General features: G+C 40.0%; 1 protein-coding gene across 1 annotated transcript in view; it reads right to left on the bottom strand.

Moving 5' to 3' along the window:
• Positions 1 to 12,182, bottom strand: part of INO80 (INO80 complex ATPase subunit) — a 68,336-nt gene that overhangs the window by 18,110 nt on the left and 38,044 nt on the right. Inside the window, exons 25-26 of the mRNA XM_065064597.1 lie at positions 10,205 to 10,345; positions 4,946 to 5,171 (exon numbers count right to left, since the gene is read on the bottom strand). Of these exons, the coding sequence (XP_064920669.1) occupies positions 4,946 to 5,171; positions 10,205 to 10,345 (367 nt within the window). The remainder of the gene's footprint in view (positions 1 to 4,945; positions 5,172 to 10,204; positions 10,346 to 12,182) is intronic.

Raw genomic sequence — 12,182 nt, 5'->3', positions numbered from 1 at the left:
AGGGCCAAGTTTGATTCTTGCACATGGAACCAGGGGTTTACTGAGAAAAGAAAAAATGTGGTTATTCTTCTATGCTTAATTTAAAAGATCACTGTGAAATAACATGCCTGGGTTTAGTACATCTTTCAGAAGGGCTGTAGAAAACAGAAAGTGTTCAGGAAAAATCTCCAAGATTTTAGTGTGTTAAAAAACTTCTCCTGCAGAGAGGAAATTCGGAAACTTGATGCATTTCATTTTTTCAAAGAGCAATTGGCACTACTCAAGATTCTTCTTTTGGACAAAAGTTTTTAAGAACAGAAGAGAACTTCATACTAGCAGAGAAAGGCACAGTATCCAGCGAGTTGTTAAAATTGTAAAAGTAAGGCACGCTTCCCTCTTACCCTTCCAACACTGAGGAAAAACTATTCAGAAACACTTTTATCCAGAAACATGGGGGATTATTAATCACTTCAGTATTTCTATCAAAATCTCTTTCAAAAAATCCTTTAGCTTAAATATAAATAATGAACTTGATGCAGGAATTAGTGAGATCTACATTAGGACAGCAGAAGATGCAACCAACAGTCCTGTTTTCTGCAATCCAAAAAACTGTCAGTTGTCAATACTGATCAAAATTATTAGTTATTATATTTGGACTTCAAGCCAATGCTGTGAACACACTCTCTTCTGGAAAGTTTAGAGCCACGGTCCTGCAATGCACCAGCCCAGAATCCAAGACAAGAGAGCTCTTCTTGTTCTTGCTTCTCTGCCTATCTAGACAGTCACTGTTTTCCTCCAGCTTGCTCTCCCTTTTGATGGTCATCTTGTTGCTTTGCCAGGAGCAAGTGCCACATTATTGCTTGAATCATTAGCAACTACCTTAGGGAACCTCCCAACTAGAGAGCCAAGCCAAGGAGATACTGTAAGGAAAACTCAGGAACACAGCTCAGGCTGGTGTTTTTTCTAAGTGCAACATAATACATGACGACACATCTCTAGAACAGAACTCAATTACATACAAATAGTTTATAATTTCATGCATTCTTCCAAGGAAACCAGAAACTTTGGAAAACGAAACCTTGAACTTAGGAAATTAGGTAAAAATGGAAATGACTTATGGTTATGTGGTTTTAAAATACATTTATGTAGGCCAAAAACTTTGCACAGTAGGAATGCTTACTCTTTTAAAAAATGCTATTATTTCCTTTAAATTCACACAGCCATGACATTCTGCTTTTATTCTAATTGGTCAGTTCGCTATTTCAGAATGAACTGAGTGAACAAACATGAGGAACCTAGATATGCATAACAAAATAATATGACTATTATCCAAAAGCCACGTGACTGGAAGGAAGCGGAGAGAAAAAACAGGGTCTCTTCAAAAGCCAATCTTGACTGACTCAGATTCAAAGAAAGGCCATGAAGCTGGTGAGGGGCCTGGAGCACAAGGCTGATGAGGAGTGGTTGAGGGAACTGGGGCTGTTTGGCCTGGAGAAAAGGAGGCCGAGGGGAGACCTTATCACTGTCTACAACTACCTGAAAGGAGGTTGTAGCATGGAGGGGGTTGGTCTCTTCTCCCAAGTAGCAAGTGACAGGACAAGAGGAAATGGCCTCAAGATGTGCCAGGGGAGGTTTAGATTGGATATTAGGAAAAATTTGTTCACGGAAAGGATTGTCAGGTATTGGAAGAGGCTGCCCAGGGGAGTGGTGGAGTCACCATCCCTGGAGGTGTTTAAGATGCGTACATGAGGTTCTTAGGGATATGGTTTAGAGGTAGACTTGGCAGTGCTAGATCAACGGTTGAATGTGATGACCTTAAAGGTCTTTTCCAACCAAAAAGATTCTACAAATAGAAAGTTTCCAAAAGCAAAATCCTACCGTTTTTCTCATACAGGCATGAATAGGTAGAATAAGTTTTGGTAACTGGAAATGATGCGCATCCTTTGCTGCTGTTCCTTAGGTCACCATTGTGTAAGCTACTACTTTAAAACAGCAATAGAATGCAAATTACAAGTAAAGAACTTATTTGCAGATGGTCTTGAGAAATAAGAATAAGAAAAAGTTGCCTGAAAATTTAGCAACTTGTTAATCTGTCCAATATCTCAGCATCAGAACAGAATGCACTGCTGAGAAAGTTGGGTTTTTTTAGGAAAGAAAAACAGAACTAGCAAAAAACGATCTATCATCTCTGGAAGAGAAAGCTATTTGACTTTAACCTGGCATCTTTAAGGATGCTATGTTGATATCATTGTGTCTACCAAGATCAAATATATTTTTGCATGCTTGAAGTCTGCCACCTAGTGCTTCAAAGGACAAATTCTGGAAAGTGGTAACAGAAAATGCAGTTTTCTATCCATGCCACCTTCAAAAAACATCACAATTATTCAAAAGAGAAAAAACAAAGTCTTCCACCTCTAGTTTCTCTCACTTCTGTTTCACAGTCCGTTTTACCTTGAGAGCAGAAAAAGGCAGTTGCTTATTTTAAAATGGGATTTCCAAAATATGTACATTTTGTATTTTTAATGATTGGTGAAAACTTCCAATGATAATATCTTTGGAATTTTTTTTTAATAGCATCAAAGGAACTTTTTTAAAGGCAATCGGGAGATAGCAGTCCTCGCCTGCAAGTCAAAAAATTCCCCTTAGGATGCAATTTTTGGGTTCTTCAGCACCGTACGAAGTAAACAAGAAAAAAGAACCAGACCAAATATAATATAAGTGCAAAATCATATTGTATGGCTTATGGATTTCAGTCTGAAAAAAAAAAAGTCCCTGCCTCCTGCCACGCAGGCATATGGACACAAATTACCTACAGGGGATACAGTGGGATCCTACGGCCTGGGAAGAATAGTTGCAAATAATCATGACTCAAAATAACCCCAGTCAGGAGCTTTGGCTGATGGCGGTAGCTGGGCTCACCGCTCTCTGGAGAATGAGAAACAGTGCCTCTGGACATGCAAAAAGCAGAGGAAAGAGAGATAAAGTGTGGGTTCGAGTTGACACCCCTGGTTCCCCTCCCGACAGTCTGCACGGCACAATGGGGTCAGTGAGGAGCTAGCTGGCTCTCACAGTAAACAGCCAGCGAGGCCGGTGCTTTTTATCGATGCTGAAAGGACTCAGACACTTCCTGCCATTTAATCCAGGACCATTTTTCTTTCAAAGAACAGGAAAAGCCTCAAGAGATTCCCACAGTGATCGCAGCTGAGCCTACTGCTAGGGCACTGGGAACACCGAGTCTGGGAAAGGACAGACCAGGGTGAGGAGGGAGAGGGATCCCCTTTTCTTCTCATCACCTATTTACCGCAGACCTTCACACCTACTGTTTGTTCCATTTGACACTTGCTAAACTCCAGCCTTGCAAATGGCTCCTTTGGCATGTCAGTCACTTTCTGCAACGCGCCATACCTGCTCCTGCATGTATGAACACAGCTGGCTTGTTGTGACACATGCCCTCGCCTTTTAGAATAAGTTCAGGTTAGAATGCTACTTTTCACCTAATTAAAACACGTATGTATGAAACTATTATTTCTTTAATCCCCTTTTAGCTCCAATGCCTCCTAAATTAAGCCAGCTTTACGTAACGCCCTGCACTCATCCCAATCACCTTCTCAAGCAAATTCTTTGTTGTACATTGACAACAATTTGCCTAACCTTACACCTATTCACTCACTCCTGTAAGCTTCTTGTACCCCATCTTTACTCCTCTACAAATTTTTATTGATGACAAAGTCATCAGCTTAAAATGGAAGTATTTTCAAGAGAATGCAGACCTCTCTGTGTTCTACATCAACTACTTCATTTCTCTGCCCATGCCTTCTACCTTCATTTATCCCTTCACTATTTCCCTCATTTCTGCTACAGCGATTCATTTTCTGTTTCCAAATAATTAATAAACAATTCAATGAATGCCTGAAGAAACAATAAAAATCACCATCTGTCACTGAACATAAATCTAGTGCAAGCTCATGAAAAATGTTTCCTCCGTTACATAGGTACAAACGTGCATGGGCTTCAAATGACTCCAAGTACTTATGAGGAACTTCTTAAACCGGACTGTAGCAAGCAAAAGGCCATTTTCCTCTTACTGACTAACTTCCCCTGCCAAACATCCTTGACCCAAAAGGGTCTGGGAATAAGTTAGCATCTGGCAGTGTAAGCTGTTTTTCCTTTTGGCTATCTCTCAGATCTCTAGTACTTTCTGCAGAACTCTGTTCACTGCTCAGGACCATCTTCTGACAGCTAGAGTGTGCCTGGCCTAGGAAAGTCACTGCAAATTGGCAATCAAATTCTAGCAGATCTTGGATAACTTTAGTTTAAGTCCAGGAAAAAAATAAGCGCATTTATTTTACTAGTACACTGGTATTGCCTTCTCACTTCACCAGGAAATATGAACAAGTCTTTATTCCAATCGGAACTCAGTAAATCCCTCATGCCTTGTTTTCCAGGCCAACCTCCTCTGAACCTGGTCCACAAACCCATCCTTCTCATGGCAGACTGCTAAAAGTAATGTTTTTCCTTTCACCAGGAAGACCAACCAAAAATCTTTTATGTCAATACGAAGGTCTTTCAACACACTACAAGGCAAGGAGGTCTGACTGCTATTTTTCCTGCAATCTTCCTATCTCCAATCTCGAAATAGTATTTGGTTGTGAGACTAGACTGAGCTTTAGTAAGCAAGTCCATTTCTTTACAGTCATCTTGAGGGCTGACATGCTAAGAGAGGTTTGTAAGCATTAGAAAAGTTTATATTAGTCTTATTCAGTATCCATTGACAGCTTTATTTCACACAGAGAATGTGAAATCACAGCATGTTTTAAGATACCAGGGTTAACTTTCACTCAGAAGGAAAACCAAACACATACCCATCCCCATCCCCTTGGAAAGCCCACAACCAAGCTTAATTAACACCAAAGAGCAAGTGTCCTTACTCATGTCATCTCTGTTCCATGACAACCCCCAAACCTACCTGGTATCCTGATGAAAGACCAGCCGTTCTGAGGCCTGATCCCTAACAGCCCTCCTGGATGCCCTGGGAAGAACTGGGAGCTTTGCTTCAGCCAGGCAGCTGCAAGCTCCGGGGCTCCATGGAGCACACACTGCTTTGCTTCCAGACTCCCTCCTTCCTTCAGTGCCCTGCGCTCGTATTCTGCGCTCCGGTCATTGCAGTAGAACTCCAGTGGCACAGCTGTTACCTACAAGTAAAATAATAATCAATAGTCTTGTTCAGAATTCTCCTCATCCACACTTCAGGTACCTTCCCATAGGATCAAATTTTAAAAGTCAAATCATTACTGACATTTGCAAACAGAAAACAACCTTAGGCAGGGCTTAAAATAAGCAAAGATGCAACATCTCCCCACACCACAAAAAACACCCTGTTAACAACCAGACACGGACTATGTGCCTTTTGATAAGCAATGCCTTCTGCCAATTGCTACACAACTAATAGCAAGGCTGAGAGTAAAAGAATAACATCCTTGCCACACTGCTCATTTTACCTAGATTTCTTTAAAAATTTTTTTTAATTTTATTTTTTCAGTTCACAATGAAGTATCTCCCTAGCAGAGATGAGATTTGCACATCATATGTAACAGAAATTCATGTGATAATTTGAAATTAGGGAGATACAAAAATTAAAAAGGAAAAAAATGAACAGGAAAACAGCCCTACTTTGGAACAGTACATTTCCTGGGCTTGACAGCCGATTTGAACAGAAGTGAGCCACAGAAATAGTGCAAGTGAGCACAGGACGAACTTTTTTTCTGGCCACACCATGAATTCCTCGCCCTATTACCTGCTTCAGTACATACAATACAGCCAGACAGACCAGCGCTGCCAACACAGGAACTCTGATCTCATGCCATGTGAGCTATTCTGGAAGGGATCCATCACTTTAACTCCCCCTGCTCTGCGCCATCCCCCCAAATCTGGGCAGAGTGGACAGTCCACGTTGGCCAAACTGCTGTGTGCCCAGTGTCTGCACGGGCCTCCAGCAGAGTTCGTTCCAGCAGCCACGGCTGTCCGTCATACCTTCTATCACTTTCTCTTGTCTCTCCCTTAGCAGGGTATGGGACAACTTCAAGATACTCAAGTAAGAAAACCCAAAAGCATTAACTGAGCCACGGTGTGTGTACCGGGACAGCCCACTCTGCTGGGTTTTTCTTTAGATACTTGACTGAGAGTTAAACTACATGATGCAAAGCAAGCACAACAACTACAACACTTAAACACACATCAATTCACTACTTAGCACAAAATTTTTTCCAATAAAATGCAGATCGCCAACCTCTTCCTTTCTTTTCTGAACGTAAGTCTGCTCTGGGCCAACATTCTGGGGTGTTTCCAAAGCTATTTATAACCAAATTGACAAAGGAAAGCTAGGAGAAAACTTTCACATACTATCTGGAGGCTTAGTAACATGTTGTAAACTCACTTAAAAATGAAACTAAAATTTAATATTAAACAATTAACCTTATAGTATGGGCCTATAACAAAGAAAAGGTATAAATTTGCAGTGTTTTGTACGTTTCTTCACCAATATATCAAATATAGCAAATATAGCAATATAGCATATATATAGCAAATATATAATTGATCTAGAAATTGTTGCTTTTATTTCAGAAGTACAATAAAAAAAAAATCATCCATGTAAATTCACACAAGTTAAAAACATTGTAATGAATCCTAACACTGTGCAAAATGACATTACCCATGGGACTACAGAAAGCAATGTAACAAATAAAAATGAACACAGAAGAAATCAAACTTGTAAAAGATTTCACGTTTTAAAAAAGAGGCAGAGCTGCACAGGAAAAAGTGCACTAGCATGACATAATTAACTGCTATGTATTGAGAATAATACGTATAGCAATATATCATGCAAATTAAAATATTTTAATGGCTTAACTAAATGATAAGCAGTAAAATAGTTTAAACAGCAACAGTTTTAAACGTTGTATTTTAGAACTGTAATGTGAGGGGAGCAACCTGTACCTCAGGACAGGCTGTCTGACACCTTAGATGCCGGCTGCTCCTCTGAACAGTTACCACCACCTAACTCAAAGTAACAGGTATTAAGCAAGACCTTCTGGGTGGGAACCTGTGGTCCGCTCCTGTTTTACAGGAGCTCTTCTTATAGGAATAAATTCATCTCACAAACTGAGACTTCTCTTTGCAAGGGCCAAACTATTGTTTAAACAAATTCATGAGCACAATTATAGTACACATCAAAATAAAGAAAAAGAACATACAAACCCTTAGCAATAGCGGTAAAGCCATTGTTTTGCAAGATGCCAAGAGCTATTTTTAAACCAGACTGGTTTACTGGCCTATACACAAAGCCACATAGAATCAAAGAATCATTTTGGTTGGAAGAAACCCTCAGGATCACTGAGTCCAACCATAACCCAACTCTGCCACTAAACCATGTCCCTAAGAACTTTGTCTAAATGCCTTTTAAACACCTCCAGGGATCACAGAATCACAGAATGTTAGGGATGGTGACTCCACCACTCCCCTGGGCAGCCTGTTCCAATGCCTGACAACCTCTTCCATGATAAAACATTGCAAAGTAAAAGGGACTGTGTTAAGACTTTGTACACATTTCTACTACTTAAAAAACACTGTTAAGGTTGGTGCAGGTCTTGTACTGCCATCTGCGGTCAAAACACAGGACTGACTTTTGTGGGAGAGGACAAAACCTCCTAATTCAAAACACAAGCAAGTCTTGTTACCCCAACACTGATGTACACCACAAACGATAGTACAGACTTAGGTTTTTTTAAGGGACACTATTAACCATCACATTTCAGTTCATATTTCTACACTGGACAGACTGGAACAAATGCTCTTTCCAAGTACAGACAACTTTCGCTATTTATTTCCAGGACACCTAGGAAAGATAGACACTGTACATGAAACCACGCAAAATAATTTCTGACACAGAAACATGGCTTATCTACTGAAATCAATATGGAAATTTGTATACTAGGATTTTTAAAAGAAAAAAAAAGTCACATCATAAAAATCTACAAGCTACTACATTTCAGTAACACCTCACCTAAAAGAAGAGCTAGTAGGATACAATCTTGAAACGAACGCTGTGTGTGCCTCACCTTCAATTTCTACATTAACAAGAACTGATTTTCCCATGTAGCCTGTGTAACACTCACTGACACCCGAGGGCATGAGCCTATCTTGACTGTCAGCTCCACACTTTTTGAAATGTACTTCTAGGGTAAAGCTCTGCATCTTGTACAGGGCCATACAAGAAAAAACAGTACATTTCTGAAACAGATTAAAAAAATCTTCCATTCAAGCTTGTTTGTGATCCTCCTCTCTCCTTTTTGTCATGATGCAGTTTTCATTTTTTTTTTTCCGTGTTTCTTTTTGTGGTTTTATTCATAAGAAAAGGTAGTATAGTCCTTAGTACTAAATCCTCCCATGTCAACACAATTGTCAAACTGATTGAATGTAACAGTCATAGTTCAGAAATACACCAAAAAATATCAGAATAGGGATATATGAATGCATTGCCACTTTAAATTCAGTAACTTAGTTTAGTTAACTGTTAAAGATCTTCCTGCATTTATCTCCACACAAAGTCAACCCTTCAAACGTCATGAGATGCCCAAAACCACTTCTCAGCTCTGTACCTCTGATACACTGGGGTCTACTGAAACTAAACCAAACAATATTACACTAGACTGAATTAATCAGTTTCTTAATGAGAATACAGGATCCATCCTCCAAGCCACTTTTTTTTGTGACTGAGACCTATCTGTACTCAAGAAAATTGCGTGCTTAGAAAGAAAACTACAACACTAACCCCCCTCACCGATCCATTGCTGCTACATAAACATACACTCCTATTTCTATCATTCGCTCCATTAACTTCCAAAATTCATCACAGGTCAAACAACAACAGAAGGCTATCGTTTCTGAGAACATATGTGCTCTTTCTGCTGTTTCAGGTCTTTTACACTCCTGTCAAAAGTTTCTAACAAGCGTAAAATTAAGTCTTTGTATTCCTAGAAGCAAAAAGCCGTGCCTCCACTTAATCACTTTTATACACCAGCCAAGCGAAACCAAGTAACTTTTATTCACTAGCATAAATGTCAGATAAAATCTTGCCTTTCCCTTCCCCTGCCTAAGTAGCCTTCTAAGCCCCTCTCCTCCTTTCCTGACGTGGGAAAGTATTCAATATATTCTTCATCGATAATGCAAAGAGTGACAAAGGAATCTGAAGGAGAAGTGTTTTTCACAATCTACTCTCGGAGTAGCTGCTTGTTCTTGAACCAGGTACATTGTGACTGGGAGGGGATATGTGGCTTGGAGAAGCTCAGTTGGATTTCTGGCCCCTAGAGCTGCAGGCCCAGAGGGATTCAGCTCAAGCAGCAGCAGGTAGGTAATAAGCAGGAAGTCCCACTTGCCAGCCACCCTTCTCCAGATGCAAATCTATAATTGCACGTGTGGCCCCATTTGATCAAGCCTACAGCAATAACATCAACAGTGACTCAAGACTGCACCATCTCGATGGTCTGGTAATAAAAGAACATTTTGTGCAGCTTTGTCAAGATCCAGCAACGTGGAATATAATAGCCACAGACTTAGGAAGGTCTCTTGTGTCAGCCCAGGAAACTTCAGCTAAGGTAATTTCAAACTTCAGTTACTAGATGATGGACAATCCCAAGTAGTGCCTCTTAATATCCAAAAGATTTAGAAAATGCCAACTTGAGTATCCTTATATATTGCAATTTGGTGTTTCCTTTTTGGAGCATAGCTGAGGCAATGAGAGAAAATGAACATTCTTTTGAAGAAAGCATTGCTCCTCAGCCCCCTTTTGTCATCAGAGTTGACCAAACAATCACCCCATTCTTTTTGTATCATACCTACAGGTCCCCCTTAGATTATTGGGGAATAAACTACTTGCCAATCTCCTCTAGAAATTTACTGCTTTTGGTATTAGGAGAGAAAGTGAAATCTACGTATCTCAGAACAACTCTTCTTGGGTCCATCTTAGAACTTTCCTTTTCCCTTCAGTACACATTACAGTCACTTCCCCTATGAAAAAACCCACGATTGAATACGGTAGCAAAAGGATATCCTCACAACAGTTTTACACAACCAAAAGAAAGTAATAGATCATCCTGTTCCTAAGACACAATTCTAACGAGATTTAAAACACAATAGAAAATACGTAATTTACAACTTAACTTGGACTTACCCGTGGACTGGCTATGCACAGGAAGGACGGCAGCTCAGTCACCTGGCAGCACCGGACACATGAGGTAGCTGATCTCCTTCGATGGATGACATGATCTGAATAGCCAGTGACTGCCTTACAGTGGCTACTGAACACAAGGTTCTGAAAACAGAATTAAAATTAAGAAGTTACTACGTCTTTAAAGAACTCCTCTTAAATCTCTTAACCACCCACAAGAAAGATAGACAAAGGACATTCACCAAGTATTTATCTTTGAAAAAGAAAACTCTGCACACCTTCTGCAGTGACAACACAGAAGATCTTTGTGTAATTATCAGAACATTCAAATCCCAAAATGGTTGAAATCAGAATCGCTCGTATCAATACTTGTCTTTATGTTCTGCTGGAACCAGAAACAAGTTTTTCCTTCTTTGAACCTTTTGACCTTAGCTTTTATAATGAAGGAAGTACAAGAATTTTTTAGTAGGTCTTATCCTCGAGCTGTTTTGTAGCTACTCCTTTAGGTATTCTGAAGATAGGATGAAATTTGGTAGAAAATAAAAAAAATAAGACTCTAAATGAGACTTTCATCTTTCCAACCTTTTCTTCATTTCCTGTGGAAAATGCCTCTGACTTTTATCCTGAAGACTTTCAAGGTGCTAGCGTGGTTAGTCACACACATACCCATGTGTAAACCTTGGCACTTGCCAGAAGTGTACCAATGTCCTTTTGATACAGAAAAAACTGATGACTCAAAAGTGGGGGCACTGAGACGACACCGCAGTTGGACATGCTCAACTTTACACTGAAAAATAAAACTAAATTTTCTTTGCTTGCATCAGCTATTGTATTTCCTTTTTATTGTAAATATGTGCATCACACAATGCAATAAACTGCTTATATCCTTATATACTATGCCAATTTTGCTATTTAGTTTTTTTTTTGACTCTTCTATATTCATAGCAATCAATAATTATACACTGCTATGTAAAATTGTTTCCTATAGTACGTAGGGCATTATTCTGCATATTATAGGAACAAAGTAACAAAAAAACTTCAAGAGGTGTACCTCTCACTGCCATAGGATCCCAAGATGCATCCTCCTGACAATTCTAGCAGTTCACTTAAATGTAAACAGTGCCTAAAGCTTTGGCATTGTTCTGCCCCAGTTACTAATGCATCAAAATCAACTGCATGCTACCTTTATTTTACATAGCCTCCCAATTTTCTAGAAGTGCAGTATTTGAAGTTCTAAACATCAGACCTTGTTATACGCCTTGTGTGTCATGTCATACACTGGATATATGCATTCCTACATATGTAAAAAATGCAAGAAAGTATCCACAGCAGTAGTCTGTTATGGATCATGCATTATTTCCAGATGTAGATGCACTGGGCAAGATGCAGATGGCTAGCACATATAATTTGGAACCTGCTGACAAGGGAGAAAAATAGTCTTACTGTACACATATGCAAGCACCACCTAAGAAATACAAGTCAATCCTAGCATGTAAGTGGGTGTTTCAGCTGTTATCAGCGTGACTTGTGGTCTGGAGCTGGCAAGAATAAAGTTCATACTTTCTGACGGAACATCTGCTCCTCTATATAAAAGGCAAAGCAGAAAGAGCTGACAATAACCTTTTACTGACACTCAGCAGGGCTAAAAAGCACAGGTCAAAGCTTGGGCCACAGTGGATAACGTGAAGTGATTCCACAATCAGGCTCTTACTCAGCTGGCAATTCTTTACCAGTAACACTATCTTAAGCAACCACTGCTTCACGTGTTCACCCCTGTCCCCACAGAGCCCCTTCTGGTTGGCCTGGCTGTCTGCACTCTTTAAGATGCTGATCCGGATCAAAACGAACCCTCCACTCCAAGTGAGTTTTGTGATCTGTTCCACCACCTGGTAAAACAGGCCATGTGCTGAAGCAGCAGAGCAGGCAATGCAAGGCTGGGAGGACACGGCTGTGGACAGCAGGTGTGAATGCCAGCTCACTC

The sequence above is a fragment of the Columba livia genome, chromosome 5, assembly GCF_036013475.1.
Source record: "Columba livia isolate bColLiv1 breed racing homer chromosome 5, bColLiv1.pat.W.v2, whole genome shotgun sequence".
In the NCBI taxonomy this organism is placed as follows: Eukaryota; Metazoa; Chordata; class Aves; order Columbiformes; family Columbidae; genus Columba; species Columba livia.
This window is presented reverse-complemented; position numbering and strand designations above follow the sequence as displayed.